Consider the following 27,651-nt stretch of genomic DNA (forward strand, 5'->3'; position numbering starts at 1 on the left):
ATCGTGCTTCCATCAAATAGTTTACCTTGAGTCTCAGAGGAAACTTTGAATTTAGAAGTTTAAATGATGTTGAAACTAATAAGACTTTGGGGGACTTTTGAAGGTAAACTAGGTTAAGGCTCTCTGGGGCTAAGGGCAGACTATTACGATCTAAGTATGAATGTCCACCACAGGCTCAATTCTGAGTGCTTAGTTCCCAGCTGGAAAAACTATTTAAGGTGGTTCTGGAAAATGGAAGTACAGCAGAGCTGGAGAAAGTAAGTCACTGGGGGTGGGGGGTGGGGGGTGGAATATATAGTCTCTCTGTTTCTCTTCCTCCCTCGCTCTCTCTCCCTCCTCCCCTCCCTCCCTCCCTCCTCCCTCCCTCCCTCTATTCCACCCATACCCCTTTCTGGTCCACTGTGATATAGACTGTATACTATGCCGTACCTTCCCTGTCATGATGAACTGAAACTCTTTCTCTCTTTGGCTGTTTGTCTTGGGGATTTTGGTCATACCAATGCAAAATCTAACTAAGCACCTTTGGATTCAACTATGGGCAGTAATAACTATCAAGAATAAATATTTGAGATTATAATTTCTATCTTATTAGAAACATTCAGCCAATAAATAGCCCACCTACCAAATTTTTCTTCACAATCTATTATGGATGACTTTATAATACAGAATTACTTCAATTCTAGAAATAACTCATGAACAGCACTCTAATAAAAGGGCTGTTTCCGTGCTTGCGTTCACTTCGGGTCTTTGTCATATTTGTTTCTTTCTTGATGTTGGATCAACCATTCAGAATTAATGGGTGAGTCTTTTTAAAAAACACTCCTCTCCATCCTCTGTCCTCTTGACATGCTACACAGGCTGTGTTTCACAGAACAGCCCAACTGTCATTAGATTCCTTGCACAGACATTAGTATGTTACTTTTCTTCCGGTGCTGTGCGTATACCATTGGAGCAAGAAATCCTTCCAAGAGTAGGGTTTATGTTCATCTCTCTCAGGCCTGCAATGGTTCTCCAGCACTCTCCGGGGAGATTCTTTTCTTAGAGCACAGGAGGGACACTCAGTCGTGAGCCCTTCCATTGATGTCTGACCCCGGCTTACACGTCGGCCCCCACTCTGGCCAATCCGTTCCACTGAAATAGCTTCAGTTCCTTTGTACCTCAATGATCCTTCTTTGTGGATGGCACTCCTTTGCCTTCCTCAGAACCTTCCTCACGATTCCACTTGCTTCTCTTCCACCTGGTCCTGTAATAGTCTTGGCAATACTATGAAATAATATAAATATTGATTCCCCGGGTACATTATCCAAGGTTCTATAAAGGAGGAGAATTGATAGAATGGAAGATGTATACATACATACATACATGCAAGCATACGTGTGTGTGTGTGTGTGTGTGTGTACACACGCGTGCATCTGATGCATTACAGGGGTTTACAGGCTGTGGTCCAGTTAGTTCAACAATGGCTGTCTACAAAAGGAAAGTGCAAGAATTTAAGAGTTGTTCAGTCCTTGAGGCTAGATGTCTCAGCTGGTGATCAGAATATGCAGGGATCCCAAAGAAGTAGGCTCTAATGCTAGGGAAGAAATGGATTTGGCAGTGACAGTCAGAACAAGCTGGCAAGGAGCTAAAACTTCCTTCTTCCATGTTCTCTATGTAGGCGACCACCAGAAGGTGTAGGCAGATTAAAGGCACTCTTCCCACCTCAAAAGATCCAGGCTAAAAGTAGGTCTTCTCACTTCCAATCTCCTAATGAAGAAAACATCCCTCCCAGTCATATCCAGCCACTTAGGTTTTAGTTGGTCCCAGCTGTAGTCGAATCGACAACTAAGACTATCCAGAACATCTGGGGAATATTTCTTATCTTCTGAAGGAAGAGTGTTTATTCTTGAAGTTCCTCATATTTTCACTATTGTTTCTTAATCTCTGTCCTTTCAATTGAAGTGTACTGTAATTTAGACTTGGAATGACCCCCTATATGCCTAGACAGTAAAGGTTTGGTACCCAGCCTACTAGAATGTAGTGAACCTTATGAAAGGTCTTTACGTCTTTGGGGTATGACTTTCAGGTAACAGTGGGATCCCAGCCCCTGTGTCTTCCTGTCTTTTGTCTCCAGCCACCAATTTGCTGGCTTTGTTCTTCGGGGTGCTCCTGCCATGATATCCCCCTCCCCTAGAGAGAGATCTGAAAGCATCTGCCCAATCAGACAGGGCCTCTAAAACTATAAGGCAAAATTAACTTTTTCTACTTATTGGCTGATTATCTCAGGTGTGTATTATGTGACTAATACAAACTGTCATATCTCATTGACAATTATTGCTAGGGCTGGTAAGGTGGTCTGTAATCTTAAAAACATGTGTTGGCTCCTACAAGTAAAAAGGATGCGTTGCAGCTCACTGCTGGTTATAAATAATTTGGAAGGAAAAAGAAGGGTTCCGTGATCATATTCCAATTCTGGGAAGTCTGGGGAGCCAAAGGGGTATGAATTCCAAGAAACTGGTGAAAAGGGAACAGAGTCAAGAATTTTCATCCATGACTGCTTGAAATCTTTGGAATGATTGTTCTCCTGAAGCAACAAATTACTCTTTCTGAATTTAACAATTCAAGAAATAAAAACTGTGTTCGTTGCCATCTGTCTGGATTCCACTGGGCAGGGCCCACAGTACACCTGCAAGGAAGAGATGAGGTGAATTTTGCAGAGAGCTTCGAGGAGCTGGGAAACAAATTTGGCTTTGCCATTTTAATCATAGTGCTCATACAATTTAGTATTTTTCTAAAGGATGCTATTTTTAAAAATTGTAGGTCACGATCAAGTTTTCTCACAGTTGGATTTTTTTCCCTTAGTCCATTATGTTGAACTTGACTTTGAGCAGATTTTGACTCTGACAGTTTATGATCTTCTGTTCTGACATTTTGAGAGCTGTAGCTAAGATTGTAATGTGGCAGATTATGGTAGGTGCAGGTGAACAATATTTTTAGACTCCGCATTCTCATGCTGATCACCCAAAGAGTGAAAGCGAAACAACAGAAGCATGTGTGGCATCAAATCGTGCCGTGTGCTTAGTTATATATTCTTCAGAGTTTTGTCTTTTTTCCCCAATGAAGTTTCTGATAATGATGATGCTAAACAGAGCCTAGCTCTTTTCGTGTGTGAGGAAATGTGTGTCATTATGCAGTCCTCTGTTCATCCTTTGAGTTCCACATAGCTTCCTATTCCTGTACAGCAACATATGGAAAAATATTTCCAAACCATCTATAGAAATAGTATACAGAACACACGTGTAGTCATGCCTCCAGGAAAAACATTTAAAAATATTCTACATTTAAAAAAAAAACTTGATTTGATTCCTAGGTCCAATGCTTGTTAAGCTACACCTATGTTTAATTCCTATCCTCCATTTCTTTTTTTTTACTACATCTGGACAATTCTACTTCCTTCTCAGAGATACAGGGAAAATAAAAGGAGACTATATATATATATATATATATATATATATATATATATATATATATGACGTGTAGGACTGCATGCATCCCATATTAGACCCAACACAGATTATCTTTTTAATGTTAAGATAATTTCCAGCTTCCAAGTTTCACTACTGAAAACAGTTGGTGTTTTATAAAGATGGTGTATATCTTTTTTATTAACTGGGAATCTCATATAGGTTTATAATATGCCTCAGTCAAGTCCGCCCCTCATTCCCTCCCTTCCCATTCTTCCTCCATCCCCACCACCACTACTCCATCCCCTTTCAGTCTTCTCTTTTCTTAAAGCTCATGGAACCCATTTGGTGCCACTAGCGTGGGCATGGTGTAGGGTCATCCACAGTACAATGAGTAGCTCAGGAACCTCGTCCAGGAAGAAAACTGCCTTCCCCTACTCAGCCATCATTTGTCCTGCCCCTCAGCTTGGAGTTAGACTTCCTGTCCTTCCACCCTTTCATGCTAGAATTCTGTCCAGCTTGACCATGTGTCGGTCTGTGCATTCAGCCACAACCCCAGTCAGGTCATGTGTGATCCTGCTGTGTCTAGGAGAGATTGTTGTTATAGTCACCCACACCTCTGACTCTTATGGTACTCCGACTCCTTCTTCTGCAGCGAGCCCTCAGTCTTGGGAGGAAAAGGTGCAGCGTTGGAAGGAGCACCCCACAGTCCCTTATTCTAGGCACGTTGACCAGTTATGGGTCTCTGTATTAATCACCATCTAATGCAAATGGAAGCCTCTCTGATAAAGACTGAGGATTTTCCCTAAATGATGGACCAAGCCATTATCTACAGGCAGAGATAAAAGAATTGTGTGGAGGCACAGATGTCTATCAATAACAAAATTATCAAACTCAACAGAAATTAATTCACAAAAATATAGGGAAATTTTGATGAAAGCACAACTGCTAGGCAGCCACTTTCTTATTAAGGGGATCAAAACAGATCATCTGAATGACAGAACATGCACTCCCACAGAGCGCTCGGAAGCACAGAGGCAGTAGGTGGGACCCAGATACCCAAGCTATACAGAGCTCCTTAAGCAGAACCCTATGCCTCCAAATTCAAAAAAAAAAAAAAACCCCAGCCAAACCAGACTCAACTTGGAGGAAGCACAGATGACTTCTGAAGAGCAATAATCAAACAACTGAGTATCTTGTGTGTGGTGACTGGGAACTTCCTTAACCCAAACTGTTTAGCTCACAAGGGAAATCTTCATGTTCTAGATAGTGCCTGATGCTAGCCATCAATGTAACAGTAAACAAACCTATTTTCTAATCAAGCGTCTATGATAACAAATGTACTTTAAATACCCCTGTCTTCATCATTTGTAGCAGAATTGTTTCAGCTGATATAACAATCGATTACTGATTTGATAAAAAGAAATTGGAGTTGGAGCTTATGGGGGCCCTCAGCGGCCCTATAAGAGCTGATGCAATATTGCCATTTTAAAGGGCAGGTCTGTGAGGAATAAGAATGTAGCATGATGGAAAGGAGCTGTTTTCTTCCTCTGATTCATATTCTCCACTCCAGGTGTATTTGGCTCCTTCAAATCAGACACACAATTAGATCTCTGTGAGCTAATCGCTCTCTAGTGGGAGGGAGATTCCCCCACTGCTCATTTTAAACAAAGCTCTCTCCGTTCTAGCTTTTAGAGCCTGAGAGATACTTTGTAGATGGCTTCAGGTTTCTAGAGCTTGAGAGATACTTTGTAGATGACTTCAGGTTTCTAGAGCTTGAGAGATACTTTGTAGATGGCTTCAGGTTTCTAGAGCTTGAGAGATACTTTGTAGATGGTTTCACATTTCTAGAGCTTGAGAGATACTTTGTAGATGGTTTCACATTTCTAGAGCTTGAGAGATACTTTGTAGATGGTTTCAGGTTTCTAGAGCTTGAGAGATACTTTGTAGATGGCTTCAGGTTTCTAGAGCTTGAGAGATACTTTGTAGATGGTTTCACGTTTCTAGAGCTTGAGAGATACTTTGTAGATGGCTTCAGGTTTCTAGAGCTTGAGAGATACTTTGTAGATGGTTTCACGTTTCTAGAGCTTGAGAGATACTTTGTAGATGGTTTCAGGTTTCTAGAGCTTGAGAGATACTTTGTAGATGGCTTCAGGTTTCTAGAGCTTGAGAGATACTTTGTAGATGGTTTCACATTTCTAGAGCTTGAGAGATACTTTGTAGATGGTTTCATCCACATATGTAACACACAGATAGAAAGCAGCACTGAGAGCCCCCAGCTGTGATTCCAGGCTATATTGTCTGCTTCTCTATCCCCTCATTATCTTAGTAGGGGCTCCTCAAGAGTGTATTTAGAATAGCATTCACTCCAGTCCCAACACTCCCTGTCCAGGACTGCTAAAAACAGAAAGCTTTAATTTGGCTGATGCTTGATAAACATAGACTCCAAATCCATCTGGAGACAAAACCTATATTAATGTAGAGAATTTCGGTGGGGAAAATATCTATATTGTACTTACATGGTGAGTCTCCACATCTTGTATTACAGATCACATGATATGCTTTAGGTATTGCCTCTGCAGAATATGAAAGGTTCTGAACTTTGACATACACTTGGACCCAGTGGGGTTTTGTTAATGGCCATCTCATTATATATGGTGCAGTAATAGGTCTTCTAATAAAATTTTTAGCTATCAGATTATGTTACTCAGTGGTATAGAAAGGCGTACTGTCTGATGTTTAAAAAGTAAAACAAATAAAAGAAAACTATTGATTCTTTGGGAATTGTACCGCATTTCAAAGAGCATCAGAATTACATTATGTCCGTACAGTCAAGATAAAATTCCCCTACAGCTCTGGGGGAAATGTGGATGGGTTCACTGACCTTTCAAAAATGGCACCCTTAGGAAACAACCAATTATGTTTCTGCTAGGCTTACTGACACACTGACAGGTAATGGATTAGGAATGCTTCCATTCGCTGACTTAGTGCACCAAGAGAAATCAGTAGTTGCTTCCCAGAAGTAATGTGTGATAGGTCATTCGGACAGCTTTGCAGATAACCAGATAGTTTAAAGAATAATTTATTTTACGTTTGGTGTTGGATATCAGCATCCCATTGCAATTTGGGGGGGGGGTCTTTTGTTTGGTTTGTTTGTTGTCATCCCATTACAATTTTGGGGGGTCTTCGTTTGGTTTGGTTTGATTTGATTTGGTTTGGTTTTTTCAAGACAGGGTTTCTCTGTGTACCCACGGCTGTCCTGGAACTCACTGTAGACCAGGCTAGCCTTGAACTCAGAGATATACCTGCCTCTACCTCCCAAGTGCTGGAATTAGAGGCGTGCAGCCCACTCCTAGCTTTTCATCTCGTATCATTAAATTCCTGATCCTCTGTAAATTTCCTAGTTCTAGCCTGTTTCTTCTTGGCAGGTAAACAATGTGTGCTCTGTACAGAGAGTTTCTCATCTAATGAAGGGACTCTCATAATCACGACTCACTACATGGGAAAGCTAACTGCCTAGCCGATTTTTTTCTCTGTGAGAATAACTTTAAATTGGAGGGAACTCAAGGTACCACTCCACAAGGTACAGCCCTGATGACTCTTGCCACCCGTCTTAATCCGCCCTCACTTAAGCCCCATATACAAGTGAAAAGCAGAGCCTATTGTTAAAGATGAAGATGGATAGTTATCAATATTCTTCAATTTCACTGAAATTATATTAACCACTTAAATATCTGTAAAACCACAGAGCCTAAAAAGATAAACAAATTCAACATTTGACACCACGTAGGACTGAAAGTCCCCAGAAGTCCTATAACTTCAAAAGAAATGGCAGCTCCCAGAGAGTTCCTGACTGAGCAGGATGAGTGGACCATGCCCCCTGGTCCCAAACTCCTGATCTCTCTTCTTGCCTTATTCTTTGCCTCTGCTGTGACCTTCCATACCTCATGCCTCAGTACACATAATCAAATGTACTCCATAAAATAGCTGTAATTAACTGAGTGTTTAACACACGTCAACCCAACCCTGCCAAGTCACTTCCTCCTCAAGGACTGGGTACAGCCTAGTTTCCTCAGCTCTCTCTGGTCACCTGCACAGCATTTCATTCCTCTCATCGTAACTGTGATGTCTTCAGCTCATGGAGCAACGCGCATGGAGTACCTGGTCTGCCCCAATCTTGTGGGAAGGTGAATCTAAGATAGAGTTATGAATGTGTGAGATTTGCAGAAAGAAACTCCTGAACTCCTTTGGGAAGGAAAAGGAGAGGAACCGGGAACCGTGGGCAGGGCAGAGGATGCAAACTGGAGTGCAAGCCTGCCACCTGAGAGTGGAACAGGGATGGGCTGTGCAGGGAGGAAGAGCCTCAGGGAAATCCGCCCAGACCACAAGAGGAGCCCAAGCCAGGCAGCAGTGACCCTGGGCGGAAGCCTCCACCACACCTCAGCTACTGGGAAGAGCTAGCTCTGAGAACGCTTCTGACGTCTCTTGAAGTACGTGGACGGCTGCGCAGTGCCTGTGACGTACCAGAACGTGGTTTGAGAGGAGAATTAGTTATCTTGTTGCTGTGATAAAATACCTTACAAAAGTAACTTAAGGAAAAGAACAAGTTTATTTTAGATAGTGGCTTGAGAGTACAGAGCACTAAGCCAGGAGGAAGTTGAGGCAACAGCTCACATGAAATACACGATTGAGGGGCAGAGAGTGAGAGATGCTGGAATTCGGATCTCTCTCCCTCTCTCCTTTTAATTTGGTGCTGGACCATGGACAGGTGGTACTCATGTTCAGGATGGTTCCTCCCAACCTTACTGACCCAGTAAAGAATTTCCTGGGAGTCTAAATCCGATCAAACTGACAGCCAAGCTTAGCCATCACAGGGAGCATAAGAAAGACTCGAGAATTTTGGGAACTCACCTTTATAGACTCATTTCATTTCCTCTAAAGATTTTTTTAGACCCTGATACTCTCTTCTTCAAGTACTTAAGGAAATAAATAACCCCCAAAAGAAAAATAACTGAAGTACTAGTTATAGAATGATTTGTCATATTCTTTGTTTTTTTTTTTTATGACAACGTACCCACATCTGAATAACTTTTAAGAACAGAACATTGTTTGGCATGTTCTTCTGAAGACCAGGGCAGCCAAGAGCATGATGCTCTGTGCCTGACAAGGAAGGGCCTTCTGGCTATACCATAACCTGGCAGAGGGAACCAAATACATGGCTTGCATTTCCTCCAAAGTCACTAATGTCGTCATGAAGGTCTGACCCCTGTAATCCCTTTAATCCTGTTCCTTCCAAAGTCCACACCTCCAAGTCCACTGACATAAGGCTCTGGAAATAAAATTCCCAACATATGAGCCTCTGGGGAATTCACTGCTAGCATGTCACAGGAGGTGGAGGGAAGCTTGCTAAGTATGGGAACATGGGATTAAACTGAATTGGAGGAAGGTAAGAAATGCTGAGACAGAAAGGGGCACAGAAAGGGACAGAGTTAGACCCAAACCAAAACCAAGATGTGGGCCTCTGTGGCCGGAGAGTCTCAAGTCTTATCCTTGATGTTTATAATCTTATTGAGATGTTTGACTTCTACATACCCTTGTCTTGTGCCCTGCTATGACGCAGAAAGTCCCTTTCCTCATCAAGTCAACTCACAATTCAAGTCAGTTTTTATGCTCAATACCAATATTGTGCTAAGGCTAAATGTGAGTACCCTCAAAAAGTTCTAGAAGTATTCTTGAGCCAATGATGGAAAGCATGTAATTCAGATACACCCCGAGTATGACATCATGTAAGTCAGATACACCCCGAGTATGACGGCATGTAAATCAGATACACCCCAAGTATGACAGCAGGGAAGTCAGATTCACCCCGAGTATGACGACATGTAAATCAGATACACCCCGAGTATGACGGCAGGGAAGTCAGATTCACCCCGAGTATGACGACATGTAAATCAGATACACCCCGAGTATGACAGCAAACATTGCTAAACCCTGGAGGTATAGGCCAGTCGGTATTGCCACAGAAGCACAAAGACATGGGTTCAGAGTCCCAACATCCACAAAGAAAGCTGAACGCAAAGGCCTATGCCTGTAATTCCAGCTCAGGGGCAGCAGAGGCAGAAGGATCCCTAGGGCTTTCTGGCTATCCAGTCTAGCCAAATCAGTGAGCTATAGGCTTAGTGAAAGACCTCTCCCTACCCTAAAAAAAATAGAAAAGCAATTGAGGAAAACACTCAACATCACCCTCTGGCCTTCTTCACATTCAAGCGTATCTATGTACATACATACACATACATGTATGCCTGCACACAAACATGTACACATATACACTTAAGAACATACAAGCACATACACAAAGTGTTGCTAAAAATACTCTGAAGATTCAGGGATGTTGGGTGGTGTTTATCATGATGTTCTGAAGCCATCTTCCTCTCTGAGCACCTTAATTAAACTTTTTACCTGTCTTTCTCTAGGAGTTTGTTTGGCATTGCTACATTTTCATTATTAGAATTATTATCTTCATTTCATTAAGCACATGAGTAGTTCCTCAAACATGGAAATAAGATTCAGACTCATGTAAAATGGCAGTGTGCCACACCCTATGGGATACATACCTTTTGCTGATCTGTTGAGGGCTTATAACAAAAGAAAATAGACTGGACAAAGACAAGTACATTGTGGTGTGGGATGAAAAGAGAAATGATTCCCGTTTTCCTACTCAGATATAGGGGAACTCATTCTGGTTAATAAATAAATAAATAAATAAATAAATAAATAACCAAGCCAGACGTTCCCATTTCATAGATTTGAGAAACCAATGGTCAAGTGTGTCACCCAGCTTGATATTCTATCCCCCATTAATGTCAGAAAATGTTATTCAGGGCTGAGTAAAAAACACTCAAATTAGTTCATTGCAGCCCAGTCACTAAGGTGCATCAGGGCCTCTTCTGCGCAAAAGGAAGATTATACTGTAACCTTCTGGGTACAGGTGCTCTACCTGTTGCCATGGTAAAAGAGGCAGATGTAAGCCTCTCATTAAAATGAGTAATTTTGTGAGAAACAGTCAAGCTACCCATGAGGTTTCCTCATTGTCTCACAATCTTTCCTATCCTTTATTCTCTGAGCCTGGACCTCAATGTACAAACTTGAAATGTGGTTTTTGTTGCTTATATAATAACTGAATTAATTATGTATCATCAGTTTCCTGAAGTTTTCCAATAGTACAAATGTGCTTTAATAATTCTCAATAATTTTAAAGTTTGATTTCTGTGGTGGAAAACATACTTGGAGGCAAGAGTGGCAAGCATTGCATTTGCCTCTTTTAGAGTCTGAGGTTTGCCTTTAGCAATAAGGTTTTCGGTTGCTTGCTTCAACACAGAAAGTCTGCATCAAATACGAAACTAGGAAGTAAAATTATTCAACAAATGCATGAAGGCCTGGAAACACTTATCATAGGACAGACTCTGATAAACCCTTGCCTAAATCTATGATTTCTAAGAAAAAAAAAACTCCGAGACTGCTATGACTTAAGTCCCACTACAGAAGAGCAATGTGTTTGGAAAATGATGCTGCCTTCTCGCACCCCTCTGCTTAAATCAAAGTTCCACTGCAGTCTAGAAAATGCTTCCCTTCCATTTTAATTGCTTGCTTACAGCCCTCAAAAGCCTTTCTTGCAGGGATGCCCTTGCTGGTGCTGTGGTGATCAAGACCCTTTGGCTTGCATTGACTCCTGAGACTGGAGTCTGCGAAACGTTCACTAAGCTGCTGTGTTTTAAAGGCCCTGTGAAAGTAGGCAACAGAAGGCGTGCCCATGCACTCCTGTCCCGAGCAAGTGTCTTCCATCTGTGTGCGCGTCGCCTGGGAAATGAAGGGTTTGTATGTAGTTCTCTCGGGCTGGTTACCAGTGGAATATGAAGACTTCCACTTTCTGATTTGAAATCTTGTCTTCCATTTCAACAGACTGTATACTACCACTATCTAAACAGACCAAAGTAACACTGCACCTTAGAACTAAGGTTGCTTTGTATTTAGGGTATTGCAGCATTTTGTTTTCTACAAAGTTCCACTGGGCCAAATTCTTTTTTCATTTGAAGACGCTAATCATTCTTGGGGCTGTTAATTTTGTGAATAAAACTTAGTGGAATACATGAGTATTGTAGCCAGAGATGGGCTATAGGGGCAAATGGATTTCAAAACTTGGCAGGTGCTTACATGATCAAAATGTATCCACTCCTCCCCATACACCATGGTGTTGGAGAATGTCCACACCGTTTTAATATTCAATTATTTGTTCAGTCTCAAAATTTGTTCAAATCAAAGAGAAGGACAATTTATGTCGAAGGCACAAAACTTAAATATGGTGTTTTGAAAACGCATTTCTGCCTGGGAATTCAGTGACTTGGAGATGCTAACTGGAGACATTGTAGCAGCATGATTAAAATAGCAGTATCCATCTGACAGAGGGCCGATTAGCCGGCGTCAAATAAGAGGTTGTCGCCCTTGGGGTTGTGTTTGCTTCAGCACTGTCTCAAGCTTGTTCTGTGAGCTTAAAATGATACAAAAAAATGTGTGAGCAGTAAGGTATAAAGCACTGTATTTACCAGAAAAGAAATGGTAATATTTTATAATCAACAACTGTAAGTTGAGCATAATTTATGTATGAATGCAGGCCAGCAGTCTTCGCACTGAAAAAATGCACCATTTGGTACTGCCTTACACTTCAAAGCGGTGCAGGCTAGCCGTTGAAGGGATAGCGATTGAGGGTGATAGAAATCACCCGTTGGCAAGTGTTTACCCCTTTTTCTGGCCCTACTGCCTGCCAAGGAGTTCCATGTTTTACAGCCTATATCTGTCTATTCCCACAGCTGTTCAAATATATGAAGATAGCTTATCTCTACCAGACTGGTTCTTACGCACGCCTTGACCTTTTTATTGTGGAATGAAGCAATAAGAGGGAAACAGCACTAATAAGTGGAGAGCCCGGTGATTTCAACACAAACACTCCAGCAATCGCCCCTCCCTTCCCCGGATCAATAAACGAAAAGCAACCAGTGACCCGGGCACCTTTTGACATGCGGGCTCTGGCGGAGCCGTGGTCCCGCCTTCCCTGAGCATAATCAGCAAGCGGCTTGCCACAGTCCTCTCTACCTTGCCTTTCCCTGTGGCTTTATCACGCCGGTGTTCAGTCCGAGAACCCAGAACCATGCTGAATTTTCTGTTACCTCACTTTTACATTGCAGGTTGCCCAAGTCTGCTTTCTTTACTTACTTTTCAATGTATCTACAGCAGAGCAGCTAACTGTGCCCGCAGCTCAGGCATCACGGTTTACCTGCCTGTGGTGGCAAGGTCCTCAGAACTAGCTCAGTGTTTACTTCAAATTCTCGGCTGAGTTCAGCGTCAACTTGGTAAGACTGGGCTTTAAAGCACCTTTTCATTGACACTCACAGACAGAGTTTTAGTAGTGACAACCTTTACACCAAATGCCCGAATCAGGGTGAGCAAGGTCCAGGCCTGGCCAGATTCTGCCAACTACTCTTTTTATGTGGTCTATGAACACAGCCAGACTTCTCATTTGAAAAGGTCCTATGAATGCTTGCATATTCCAGTAGCAGGAAACATGACTCCTTGTTCCCAGAGTATAAAATCCACACTGCCTAAAACCTATGCTTACAGCTACCCCCAGTTTGCCTAGACTTGGAACCCGAGTCAGCACTGTTTAGAGATCTCTGTTCATTCTGGCTGTCTATAGGTGTGATCTGTAGATTCCTGAGAAAGGGTCACAGCAATATCCTTATACCACAGTTCTCAAACCTTGACAATTTGTTGGGCCATGGGACACAGGAAGACTTCATTCACAGAAGTCAAATTTTTCTGAAATTCTTCGATCATTTTATTTTAAAAACAAATTTTTAGCTTTATTGTTGTAACATAAAAGTATGGCTTTTTCAAAGCCATGATGTTTTGTTTGATATTCAGTTTACCTCTTAAGTTGCCTCTGTGTACAGGAAGAAATTTTACTCCTCTTTGGAGGGCAGAGTACAGGCTCTTGCTATGTGGCCCACTATCCTCCTGCCTCAGCCTCAATGGTATGCACCTCCACACCTGATTTTTGCTTTGTCCTTTCAAGTCAAATACTGTGCTGTCCTAAACTGATAGCCCTTACTTGAAGCATGCAGGTATTTAATAGGAAATCTCTTTTATTTCAGGGATGCAGTCTTAAATACTAGATCATGGTGCTCCATTCTTCTGGAAGATTCAGACTTCCTTCTTCTGAATTACATTGTCAGTAGGCTGACTATGCTCTGCCTTCCTTATTCGTCTCTTCTGCTCCTAACCCTTTGTTCCTTTTCTTGGCTACTTCTCATTGCTCAAGTATTTCTCTTTCCCTCTTTCATATCCAGGTATTACATACCGTTATTTGTTTTTATTTCTCCTAACTTAGATTCGCCTTTGTCCCCAGTTCTCACAGTCATTGCTCTGCTGTCTACATTCCTGTGATACTGAGCAGGTGACAGCCTAGATGCTGAGAGTTAGGCCCACACAGGCTTAACAAGACAGGAAAAAAAAGTTTAACTGCACATCTAACAATCTGGAAAGAAATGAAGAAAACAGTAACTTCAGAGACAGAAAGGAATTTGTAGAAAGATCCTGGATGATGAGGCATTGGTTGGAAGGAGGGAAGGTGATGTTCAGAGGGAGCAAAAGTAAATACTAGAAGAATGGCTAGAATGATGAATTGTGCCCCATCCTTAGTGAGAAGCAAATCGAGGGTGTAAAGACTTTGGCCCTGTTGCAGAGTGCTGCATTTTGAGCTTCATACGCCTCAAGACAATTACATGAATCATAACTTAAATACAGCACCACAACTATACATGAAAGGCCTGTATCTTAGAGAAAGCAAGGTAGCAGGCACACAGTAAAGAAATACATGTGTGCAGCCCTGAAAACATATGTGCAAGAGACGGTAAACTAATATTATGCAAACTGAAGAGGCTTTATTTAACGTGTGTGTGCATGCATGTGTGTGTGCATGCATGTGTGTGTGCAACAACAATCAATTGAAAAAGGCCATGAATTTGAAAGAAAGCAAGAGGGATAAATGCACGGTTTGGGAGGGAGGAGAGGGGAGGAGGAAATGAAATAATTATATCTCAAAAGATTTTTGAAAATAAAACTTTTAAAATGAAAATACGGGCATAAATAATTCTAAAAATGTAATTTATGTAGGGAACCCACTGCCCATCAAATGCCAACTGTTCATTTATCTTGGGTAAATATATTCTGGTATATTGTATTATTGTGGCAGATAAATTTAGGTCTTTTTTATTTTGAGATACTGATTATAATTCATGACATCCTCCCTCATGACATTCCTAGAGATAACAAACATTTATCAAAATCTCTGAGTTAGAAAACGTACTATGCATTCACATGACTTTCTTCATTTGGCCCTTGAAGCAACTTGGTGATAACTCTCCTTAAGAGTTATGAGAATGTTGCAAGTTCTTACAGCTGTCAAATGGCCCAAGCACAGAAGAACAGTCATGTAGACGCCTTCAGAGACTTTTTCTGAATTTTTAATTTTATTTTTGAGGTTATAATATAATGACATCATCTCTCGCTTCCCTTTTCTCCCTCCAAAGGCATATGGATGGCTAGCAATTTCTGCTTCATAATTCAATGTATGTGTCCTTTATCAATGACTTTGGTAAGCATTATTTGGATCTGAGAAACAGTGTCAGGTTTCATTTCTTCTTACCTTTCTAATAGACAGGAAGATTGAATAATATTTGGAATGACGTCTCACACCAGAGAAAGTTTCAGGCAGACAGAAGCAGTAGCCCTGCCAACTCAACTGTGACAGCATCTGATGTCCCCAGCAAGGAGACGTTGTGACTGGGTTTCACTGACTTGATTACACCTTCCATACGGCAAAGACGAACAAGCAAGCCTGATGCTCTAATGTCCTGATTAACTGAGATGACTCATACTGGGTTAATAGCCAAGTTCTCTACTCTTCTAACATGCAGATGTGCTGTGCTCACTTGCGGAGAAATGCAATTAAGATGAACAGGCAGTCCCTGAGAAGCACAATTTTCAAGTTAGCATCAAGTGTGGGACTTTTTTACTTGAATGAATGCAAGCCCTGTTTTAGATTCACAAAATAATAAATAAATAAATACATAAATAAATAAAACAAAATTTAAAAAAACAACAACAAAAAAATACCTAGAGTTGAGACTGAGATGCTGACATTTTGACTTTCCAAAGTAAAAAATGAAAATATTAAGGGCATATGGCTAATAATTTCCACCTAATGGTTCGAATACCAATGAGTTGAGTAAACATCATTTGGGTCTGAGAAATAGTGCCAGCTCTTGTTTCTCCATCACCTTCCTAAGAGACAGGAAGACTGAACAATGTCTGAATAAGAAGAACCGAAACACCCAGCACCATCCATGCATTTGCTACCCAATGCTTTCTAGATTCTAGGAAGTTCTTCCCTACATGTTCCTAAGCACTGGGCTTTGCTCAAATGAGCATGTGTCAAATACCAACACAGCAGCGTTCCAGGGAGACGGGAACGCAAGATCGCTCTTTGTATTTCTCCATCAATTCATTTGTTGAGGATGAAAGGGCCAGGCTTTGACATTTCCCAGCTTGCTATCTATTTAATTTTCCATCTGCTTCTCTGCCATTGCCTTCCAAAGGAACATCTGCGTGGGGGGGGGGAGCAGGGAAGGAGGCTGGATCTGTGCCACCTGGGTCTGCCATCTCAGAGCACGGATCTGGTGGGAAGAAAGGAGAGAAGACTAACAAATGGTCCAGAAAAATGAAATGAGGACAAACAGTCTGCTGAGAGCAAAGCTCTGTCCCCTTTGCAACAGAACCGCACAACCAGGCAAAGCAGGCAGCGGCATGCACAGCCTACAAGAGCTACACACAGGGGGCAGCGGGTGACTGCACGCATCGCGAGCACCCAGGGCTCAGACTCCTGGCCCCCATGTCTTTATGTGGTGTCCTGTTCCTCACACACTCTTTAATCACTTTGAGGGCAGCTGGTGTGGGCCAGGAGCTATTCTGAACACTCAGGAAACAGAGATGAAAAGATACAATCTTGACACCTACGGATGTGACCCAAGATTACAGTGTAAAATGCCAAATCCTCTTCCCCAAGTAGAGAAAAGATGTTCCAGGAACACAGAGAAGGAAAGGGGCTGTGTGGAAATAAAAGATGGTTTCAGGTCAGTAAGGGTTGAGAAGTCTGCGCCCTGAAGTCAGTCTGGAAGAATAAACGGGAATGTGAGAATCCAGTCTTCTTTCAAGTGGAGTAATGATCTCCTGCTGCATCTATAATTCCATTTATTTCTCGTGGCTGTATGAAATCCCAGTGTGTGTGTATATTGCATTCTCTACACATTCATCTTTCAATGAGCACCTCAACCCGTCTTGTTTTCTGACTATTGTCGATAGCGCAGCATCGTGTCAGGACTCAGGATCACTTGGGTAGAAGCCCAGGAGTGGTCACAGGTGGTCCTATTTTAAGTCAAATAACTGCATTTCTATCCCCGTGCAGAGCATATGGGATTTAGCTCTGTGTGTGTGTGTGTGTGTGTGTGTGTGAGAGAGAGAGAGAGAGAGAGAGAGAGAGAGAGAGAGACTAGAAAGGGAACCATGGAGGAGAGAGTGGAATATCAAGCGACTGAGAAGGTGGAAAAGAGAGGATAATAGAATTCTATGTGACATGAAATCAGAAGGGAGGGTACTGAGGGGAGATAGCAGCGGGAGATGGAATCTGAAAATGCCATCATGAAATGCATTACTTTGTATGCTAACAAAAATAGTTTAAATTTTGTTTTAAAGAAGAAAAGTTATGGGCTGGAAAAATGGCTCAGAGGTTAAGATCACTGACTGCTCTTCCAAAGGTCCTGAGTTCAATTCTCAGCAACCATATGGTGGCTCACAACCATCTATAATGAGATCTGATGCCCTCTTCTGGTCGGCAGGTGTACATGCAGGCAGAATACTGTATAGATAATAAATAATAAAGAAAACATTTAGAAGAAGAAGAAGAAGAAGAAGAAGAAGAAGAAGAAGAAGAAGAAGAAGAAGAAGAAGAAGAAGAAGAAGAAGAAGAAGAAGAAGAAGAAGAAGAAGAAGAAGAAGAAAAAGAAGAAGAAGAAAAGTTATTTATTCTCCTCATACCTATGAGCAGCACTTGACAGCAACCCTTAGGAACTGATTAAAAACTCTTAGTGTCCTAAAGCCTCATCTCACTTCCCATCTTTCCATCTTTGTCAATGTCAAGCTCTCAATATTCCTGTTCAATATTCTCTTTCAGCTGGGCAGAGCATTTCATCAACGTTATCACAAACCCTCCAGAATGCCTAGAGGAGTGAGAATAAGATAACGCCTGTGTTGCCATGGGGGAACCAAGACAGAAGAACCAGGCTGATTTTAATTTTCCTTGAATGTCTCACTTCATGGTCAGCTTTAGACAGGATATCCATATTGCACTGTCTGCCCAAGGGTCAGGGAACATCCTGGAAGATGGGCAGAAAGACTGTAAGAACTGGGGAATCGGAAGAATGTCTCTGAAGCTTTATCTTCTCAGCACAGCATGGCCATTGCGTTCATGATTCATCATCACTGTGCGTGCCTGCATGACCCAGTGTGTCTGCATTCTGCTTGGTGGGGGAGGAGCATGCAAGGCCCCATCCCTAATGGAAGAGACAATCTGTTAGCAGTGAATGTTTGATAGAGGAGAGGGAGTCACTTTTCTTCAAAGTCAACAGCCGCTGACAAGTTGACCATGATTCAACAAAAACCCCATACCTCTGCACACAAAAGCCAGCTCAGTTAAACTCAATGGAGTGTTTTAAAGGCACGAAAGTAGAAAGCAGATTCGTTGGTCCAAATGGCGTGCCCGGCAGATAAGTGAGGAAAATTGGAACTGACAAAGATGCATTATAGATGTATGAAATTATCAAATAAAATTAATTATTTTTAAAGTATTTAAGTTGGCTAAAGTCTTTACATATAGAAACACAATATCAACATGATAAAATGTTGAGGATAGACATTTATCTGTAAAACAAGGCGCTTAAATATCAAATGAATATTTAACGTGGTCATATACATTTACATATATGTATATGTAATGTGTCATTCCATGTATCTGCAAAGTCATCATCAAAAAAGCAATGGAAAAATCCCCTTTCTAGTCTGACATAATAGTAACAAATATTTACCATTTAAATGGGAAAAACCTAAAGCCAACACTGTAGTCATTGCTCACTGAGTGCATTGTCTGCTCGCTGTTCAATGCCGTCTGCAAGCGGGCCCAGGAGTTACCCTCCTGTTTGGGATTAGTCATAGTTTATCCTGGGATGCAGATGAGCTGGCAAAATTTCTGGCTGTGCAATTGTGCCTTGTGTTCATCTTAATAAATTTCATTTTTAAAACGTGCTGGTAAAATGGGGACAACTGCAGGGTAAGAATCAAACGCAGCCTTTGTTCTGTCAACACACTCAAGCTCGATAAAAGCTGTCTTTGGTTGTAAAGAAAATACTGAGAAATAATTCTGGGAAGCTTTGGCTGCCAGAAATTATTAACCGCTGAGATCAAGCAAAGGATTTTGTGTGTTTTAACTCAGTTCAACTTAATCCAAGGTTCTTATATCTAACATAAGCATGGGACTTTGTATTTTATGGTTAATATTTTTAAGTAAAGTTTAAGGACAGTTTTGAATTCTTAGGTAAAGTTGCTAGGCTTGTGGCTAAGAAAATTTCCTGGGTTTTCAACTCTAAGGAATGAACTTTTCTAAAGGCCGATGTCTGAAAATTTTGCTAAATGAAATTTTCTATGATGTTATTCTGTGGACAGGGAAAAAAAAAACTCTATCAGAAGGACACCGGCAAATACTTTACAATTTAGAACTGATAGAAGCAGAGAGTTTCTTAGTTTGCAGTGTGTGCCAGGGTTACTCAGCCTGATTTGCACGTGAGAAGAGTGAGGTCCCCGAAGGTTAGCTCTATTTCATCTGCTTTGATTTGCAGCTGCATCTTCTCATTTCCCAGAATGCCATGGTTCATGATGGCTTCTCAGCACTGACATTTCCTCTGGTTCTGTATTTACCATCATGGAAATACCATTTTGTCGAGGGATAGAAGCAAGTAAATCTTTTCATTGATTGAACTGAGCAATACCCTTCTCACCGAGTCAGTCACTTCTATGTCACAGTGATCAAAATGTCCGACAGAGATGATGAAAGGGGGGGATTTATTTTGGCTCATGACAGAGAAGGGAAGACAGTCAAGAAGCAAGTCCACGGCACAGTGAGTGTCTGGCAGAAGCTTCTCATGTCATAATGATGCGTGCAATGAGAACTGATATATTGGAGTCCGTAATCAAATTCAGTCTCTGGCCAGTTCAATCCTTCCACACAACGCCTCTTTTCTTTCTCTGCTCCACTTCCGAGGATTAGTCTCAAAGTGGGTACTTGGGAAAAAAATCTGTTCCTGAGCGTTTATCACTACTGAATTTCTAATTATGTTTGTTTTGTAACCCACAGGACTACCAGGAAGCCTCCAACTTGGAACAATTTGTCACTCGGTTTTTGCTGAAGGAGACCTTAAACCAGCTGCAGTCTCTCCAGAACTCTCTGGAATGTGCCATGGAAACGACTGAGGAGCAAACCCGTCAAGAAAGGCAACTAGTGTTTTCTTTATTGTTATACTTTATTATTATTCTCTCATCTATCACATCTTGACTGCAGCCTCCTCTCCCTTCACTCCTCCCAGTATTCCTCCCCCTCCCCCAAATTCACTCCTCCTTTCTCTTCAAAAATAAGAATAAAAAAGAGCAGGTCTCCCATGGATATCAGCTAAACATAGCATAGCAAGACACAATAAAAATAGGAACAAACCCTCATATCAAAGCTGGACAAGGCAACCCAGTAGATGGAAATGGATCCCAAGAGCAGGCAAATGAGTCAGAGACATCCCCACACCCATTGTCAGGAGTCCCACAAGAACACCAAGCTACACAACCATGACACATGCAAAGGTCCTAGTGCAGACCTGTGCAAGCTCCCTCTAGTCTTTCCAGCCTCTGTGCGTCCCCTATGAGACCTGCTGAGTTACTTCTGTGAACCATGTTCACAATAACCTCTGTCCTCCCCTCTTCTGCATGATTAGTCTGGCTTCACCTAGTGTTTGGATGCTATCCTTCTGGTAAGGCAGTTGAGGGTTATTCTGCTTATTCTAGAGAAAGCTAATCACATGAACTAACAGGTTTTAAAGCAATGCCAGGGACCTCTCTAGTGAACCTGCTTTAGAAAAAAAATCACTTTTTATTGTGTTGTCAACAAATGTGAATTTAGAATTTAGTAACTAGAGAAGATTTTAAAAGGCAATATAGATGATATTAATATATGTTTAACAAAATATTACCCCTGAAGGGGCTAAAGCCTATTACATACATAAAACATGGTTACTAAAACTAAACTGTAAGGCACAATAAGATAAATGCAGAGAAAGAAAATAGCTTGTGAATGAGTTTCTGAACAGTGAAATATTAAATATGGCAGAGTGGAATTCAAAGCCATGGTCTGGCCTTCAAAATCAGTATAGCCTGGAAACAGGGTGCCAGTAAGAAAGGCCTTACTAGATCACGTGATCTTGGTTATGTTGGAATGAGTGGGCATTCATTAAACAGGTTGGATTATTTTTAAGATGCAGAATAGTGAACAACTTAAAAGCTGACGCTACCAGTTTGCACCACTAATAAGAAAAGTAACAACATGGTGAAGACAGTAGTGCTGACAAGGAGCCTGTCTGTGACGTGGTGTCAGAATGATTCAAGCCATTGGGTTTGTTACTGAATTAACATTGTGGGTGCCTTGCAAAATGTACAAGGGCAAACTCTCGTTCTTCTGACATACACTGGTTAACACATAACTTTAAGCCTCTCAATACGACTTCTCTAACATGCACATCTTGGGACCATGCAGTAAGGTTTTAGCACTAGGTGGCAATAACTCATTCTGTAAGACCAATTTTTCTGTAAGCAAATTAATGGGTGTATGATTATCAAGACATCTCCGTAGTATCAATGGATGAATGAGCACTGCCAAGGTCCAGCAAAAGAAAGCCTATAACTTTGTTTCAGGAGGCTGGCCGCGGGTTCTTTCCGGCCGCCCAGCTAGCTTAGCCCCGAAATAACCACACAGAAATTGTATTAATTAAATCACTGCTAGGCCTATTAGCTCTAGCTTCTTATTGGCTAACTCTTACATCTTAATTTAACTCATTTCTATTAATCTATATATCACCACGAGGTTTTGGCCTACCAGCAAAGTTCTGGCATGTCTGACTCTGGCAGCTCCATAGTGTCTCTCTGACTCTGCCCTTCTTTTGCCCAGCATTCAGTTCTGTCTTCCCTACCTACCTAAGTTCTGCCCTATTAACAGGCCAAGGCAGTTTCTTTATTTATTAATGATAATCACAGAACACAGAGGGGACTCCCACATCATAACTTCAGAATACAGTGAGCCTGTGCCGATAGATGAAAGACTTGGGGTACAGCAGATGAACGTTGGAATGCATCCTTTGCTGGGTCTCTCTTCACACTCACACTTTCTTCTCACTATGTTGAGTGATTCCACACCAAATAGCAAGGCATAGAAATTCACTTCAGGAAGTCAGCACACCACCTCCTCCAGTGCGAGAAGATAAAGGAATGTACTAAGACACAATAAAGCTGATCCCATGTTCTTGGTGAGAAAATGATGATCCTTATTGTTTCTTTGGTTTGGATCATGTGGATTCAAAGTCATTCCTCTTAGAACCAGTCATTTGCCACCTGAAGAGACTTAGAAAGGCCTCAGCACAGCCTCTTCGCCTCCATTCTTTGGGTTCTATTTCCATCCCCTCTTATAGTTATTGCCTACAAACACAGGACACACATAGCAATATACACACACACAGAGCAAATGTTTAACGAACAATTGTGTGGTGTTTAGGCTTGCTTTCAACTTGTGCTTGCAACCAGAAGTTGCAAAGCAGCTGTGTTTAATGAGAAGGAACAAAGTAATTCAGAGTTTAAGAAAAAATCGGAGACAGCAAAGATTAATGAACCTTTTACTTCTAGATTTACAGCGCCCAAAACGGCTTGAATAATGGGAACTACCACGGGTCTTTTGTTGTTGTGATATGGAATGTGACTAAACCATACTCTCAGGGGTTTCTGAACACATTAATTTTTAAAATAAGTAGAAAATTACACCACTATCGGCTTGTGTCCGCTATACCCATTATGAAGTTTCTGGTGACTCAGAAGGAAGCATTCATTAGCCCTAACCTGGAAGGTTGCATCTCCTTTCCTACCTGTTGCTACAAAGGCCAGCATGAACAGAGACCCCCCAGGACCAAAACCAGTGACTGACAGTAAGACAAAGGCTGTCCTGTTCCAAACTATCAATTAAAACAGCCTTGGGAAAGCTTCCTAGGTTGAGCATCCTTGAACTGGATCAGTGGAAAGACTTCAACAGGCAGGTTGATATTCTCTCCTGTGCTCTGACCCACCGCAAGCTGGATAACCTGTCATCCGGCTAGCTTTCCTAAGTTTGCTTTCTCCCTCCACATTTCTCTTTCCATAAAGCCTCATGCCGAACAGGCTCTCCCATCTCCACATCCTATATCAAGCACTCTAGTTGTGCCGCGTTTTCTCACTTAACTCAGCCTTGTACATCCTCATCCTCTCCGTCCATCTTTGCATTTCCAGGGCGTGGGGTCTTTGCATTTCTCCCATCTACAGGTTGAGTGAGTGGGAACTGAATGAATGAGAGCGAGCCTTTGAGAAGAGCAGCACATTAGGGACAGCAAGGAGGACAATCCATTGCTACCTGGAAGATCCTAAAAGCTAGGCAAGTGCATTATAAGTTAATTCTATAATAGTTTGCTGTTAGTGATTACAAAAGAGCAATCTAAAGAAACCACAGAGAAAAATTCATCTTGCAACTCTGTATAGTACATATTTGATGAAGAGAAGAGTGAGGAGAAGCAAAAAAATTATAAAACTCCTCAGTTTTTAATATCACAAATGAGGGTTCCATGATGCTTTACAAAGTCAAGGGTTGTATGCTTCATTTTCATTAACATTCCCTGGGTCATAACAACTCTCTTCCCCTTCAGCATCAACATTACTTTAGGATTTAATAGTCGTGAAACCAAGGGACACAGACTGGTTGGGAAGGAGGAAATCCAGAGAGAACATCTCCTCCTGGCAGCCCCAGGCAGAATCACAGAGCATCACTCATCCTGCAATAATGAGTCAGATGTGCTGGGCTGGGCATAATGTCTGTGCCCATTCATGTGAAAACGGCAATTTCAGAGAAGGGGATATGCACAGCTGGAATGTCACAGAGGTGAGATCCTCAGATGGCATTTCATGCCATCTTTGTGTCTGCCCTGGCTAACTGGCTAAGTGGGAGTCACTTTAATTCCCTGCCTGTTGAAAGAACCTAATAGCCAGTGGCAAGAATGATCACTATGTGATGTGGAAGCTCCCCTCAAGGGGACCCCTGTTCTGAGGCATAAACCCTCCTCTTCACGAGCTGCATTGCCAGAACACAGTTCAATTAGACGTGGATTTCCTTTGTGTAATGGAATCTCTAAGTTTGAACTGTTTCCCAAATTTCTTCTATAGGCAGGGATACAAATGAGTCCTCCTGGGTTTGGAAGTCATTCTTTTGCCTTTTGAAAGTTGTCTGTTATAGAAGAAAGAAAAGGCTTTAATTTCACTGACAAGTGATTACAAATCCTTGCGTGGCTTGTGATTGCCTGTGTCACCAAAGCACGGGGCTCCTGCTGTGTGGAGATCCGTAGGGGAAATTCAAGACTAGATATATGTGAATTTTGGAGACTAGATATATGTGAATTTTTGTTTTTGTTGTTCTTTGCCTAAACTTTCAAAATCGACATTAAAAATGCCTGGATAAAATAGCCATTAACACAGAAACAGTAAAAAAGAAAGAGCGTGCCCTAAAGCCAAGCCCCAAACTAGAAATTGGAAATCTGAAAAGAAGAATGGTGAGTGATTTCAATGCTCCAGGGAAGCAGCTCACACAGGCTGTGCGAGAGGAAGATGTGTTCACAGCAAAGAGCCCGAAGAACCTTGGAGTGCTAAAGAGTTGTCAGAGCCGTGTGGAACTGACGGTGGGGTCAAAGGGAGCCTGACGCGTTGTGGAAATCCCCACCATGGGCTTTCAGGGTCTGACTCTTCCCAGTCTGGAGAATCTTAGAAGTACAATGGGGACAGGGCACAAAGCTGAAGATGAGACGCCAGACAGAGGCCTTCATCCTGACGCACTCATCCTGACCCCTTTAGGGTCCGGTGTTTCCAGATCACTGACCTCAGGGCTCGAAGGGTCCAGTTACGGGACACTGGAGTGAAAGATCTGGTTAACCTAAGAGAGAGTCCTCATCAAACCTAAGAAAGGCTTAAAGACTCCGATGGGAAGGTGTGACTTGGCTAATGTACAGAGCACACACACACAAAAAAATGCCAACCTGCCTTGTGTGTCCTCCGGCTGGAATGGAAAGGGAGGGGAGGCGCGACAGAAAGAGCAAAGCAAACACCATACAAAAGCAAAAGAAACAAGGATTGTTGTGGATGCGAGAGCCCCGGAGAAAGACCATCAGACTCAATTCAGACTACAACGAGCCAGGCTTATGAAAACGGCTAGCAGGGCCGCACAGTCTCTAATCCAAAGCAGCGAGAAACAAGCAGAGCAGAGGCAGGAGAATGAAGGACCTCAAGATGGGGTTTCTCTGTGAAGCCCTGACTGTCCTGAAACTCACTCTGTAGGCCAGGCTGGTCTGGAATTTGAAGAACCACCTGCCTCTGCCGCCTGCTGAGTGCTGAGATTAAAGGTGTGTGTCATCACTACCTGATGTAAAGGAAGGAGTTTGAAAGCAAAACCACGGGAACTGCTTTGCTCTGAACGGTTAGATGCTGAAGGGGGCCTCAAAATAGTCCTGGAACAACCACATAAGCTAAGTTACAGAATCCAAACCAAGCAGTTAGTCATTTCATAGCAAGCAGGTCATCATGACCTTACGTTTTTGTAAGGGGGTCAAGGAGTCAGAGACAAAGAGCTCTTAGTACCAAGATGAATCCCTCACACAAAATGGGTTTTCTTTAGCTATCACAAAATGATTCAGAGAGCAGAAAAATATATCTCAAGAACCAAAACCATCAGAAGGTAAAGATGATGCTGAAAGAAAAAGAATCCACAGCCGACAAGAGAGCTCTTGTCTCATATGCCCAAACATGTTATTATAAAAGTGAAATTCTTTGAGGAATATTTTAATACAAAATTGCATCAAAATGTCTACAAAGTAGCAAGAAAGGAAAAACATAAGAAGAAAACTAGAGAACAAGCCTAAACGATCTACTTTTGTGAAATAGAAATCCCAGAAAAAGAACAAGGGAGAATAACTACCAAAAGAATAATTCAAGAAAAGCTTTCAGAACAAGAGTATGAGTTCTCAGCCTGATAGCTTAGACTAAGAACTCACTATAATGTTTTTTTTTTATCTAACACTAAGGCATGCAATTATAACATGGGAGAAGCCAGGACATCTGGAAAGGACAAAGGACTCTGGGAACTGGAAAGAAAGAAATCTTCTGCCCCCTCTTGTCTCTCTTTCTCAGTCTCTCTCTGCATCTCTGTTTCTGTCTCTCTCTGTGTCTGTCTGTTTCTCTCTCTCTCTCTCTCTCTCTCTCTCTCTCTCTCTCTCTCATACACACACACTAAAATAAAATAAAACAAAAACTAGCACATTGGACAAAAGGGAAGAGCCTCTTTGGACTGGAGAGGGAGGGGGAGAGGAGTGGGGGAAAGGGGAGAGGGGTGGGAGGAGGGGGAAAAGAGTGGGAGGAGGGGGAGAAGAGTGGGAGGAGGAGGAGGGAAATGGGAGGCTGGGAGGAGGTGGAAATTTGTTTTTTTTTCCTTTATTCTTCTTTTATCAATAAAAAAAATTTAAAAAAAATGTAAATACTACTACTTGCCTATAAAATAAAACACATAAAAAAGTTAAAAAAAAAAGGGAAGAGCCTAACAGAAGGCACTAGAAACAGAGATCACTTCTTTGTACCTTCAGGAATCCCATAAAAACACTAAACTGGAAGCCATAATATATTCCTATTCCTATCAAGAAAATTATCAACTTCTTTCAGATTTTTCAATTTTGTGAAGTACAGTTTTTTAAAGTATGTCCTTATGATTCTCTGAATTTTTCTAGTGACTACTATTATGTCCCCTTTTTCATTTTTGATTTTGTTAATTTGCGTAGTCTCTTTTTACCTCTCAGTTAATTTGGATAGGGCTTTGTTAATCTTTGGGGGGAATATTATTTTCAGGTGTGTGACTTTTGTTTATGCTGTATTTGTTAAACTCTATGAAGCTGTGTTTCTATGCCTGTCTAAAACACCTGATGAGCTGAATAGCCAATAGCAAGGCAGGAGCAAAGATAGGTGGGTCTGGCAGGCAGAGAGAATAATCAGGAGAAATCTGGGAGGAGGAGAAAGAGGAACAAATGAACGAGGGGGACGTCAAGGGCCAACAACTCAGCTACACAGCCAGCCAAGGAGTAAGAAGTAAGATATACAGAAGTAAGAAAGACAAAAGCCCAGAGGGAAAAGGTAGGTGGGATAATTTAAGAAAAGCTGGCTAGAAATAAGCAGAGCTGAGGGAGCAAGTTTACATCTAAGAATAAGCCTCCATGTGTGATTTATTTGGGAGCTGGGTGGCGGGTCCCCTCAAAAGGACAACACAGGATACCAATCTTCCTGATTTTCTCAGAGAACCAACTCTGTTTCACTGATTCTTTGGGTTTTTCTGTTTGTGGCTTGCTTCCAGTTTATTTTAACCCTGAGTTTTATTATTCCTTGCCATCTACTCCTTTTGGTTGTGATTTTTTTTCCTTTTGTTCTAGAGCTTTCAGGTGTGCTGCTAAGTTACCATAAAAGATATCTGCAATTTTTTATGTGTGCTTTTCATGGCATGAAGTTTCCTCTTGGAAACTTCATTATGTCTCATAAATTTGGGTTTGATGTATATTTTTTTATTTAATTTTAGAAAATCTTTAATTTCTTAATTATCTGTCTAACCCATTTATCATTCAATATTGAGTTGTTCAGT

General features: G+C 41.7%; 1 protein-coding gene across 1 annotated transcript in view; it reads left to right on the plus strand.

The window, feature by feature from the left end:
- Necab1 (N-terminal EF-hand calcium binding protein 1) overlaps positions 1 to 27,651 on the plus strand; it is a 150,343-nt gene that overhangs the window by 92,875 nt on the left and 29,817 nt on the right. Inside the window, exon 6 of the mRNA XM_075966928.1 lies at positions 20,017 to 20,153. Coding sequence (XP_075823043.1) covers positions 20,017 to 20,153 — 137 coding nt within the window. The remainder of the gene's footprint in view (positions 1 to 20,016; positions 20,154 to 27,651) is intronic.

The sequence above is a fragment of the Microtus pennsylvanicus genome, chromosome 3 (assembly GCF_037038515.1).
Source record: "Microtus pennsylvanicus isolate mMicPen1 chromosome 3, mMicPen1.hap1, whole genome shotgun sequence".
Lineage (NCBI taxonomy): Eukaryota > Metazoa > Chordata > Mammalia > Rodentia > Cricetidae > Microtus > Microtus pennsylvanicus.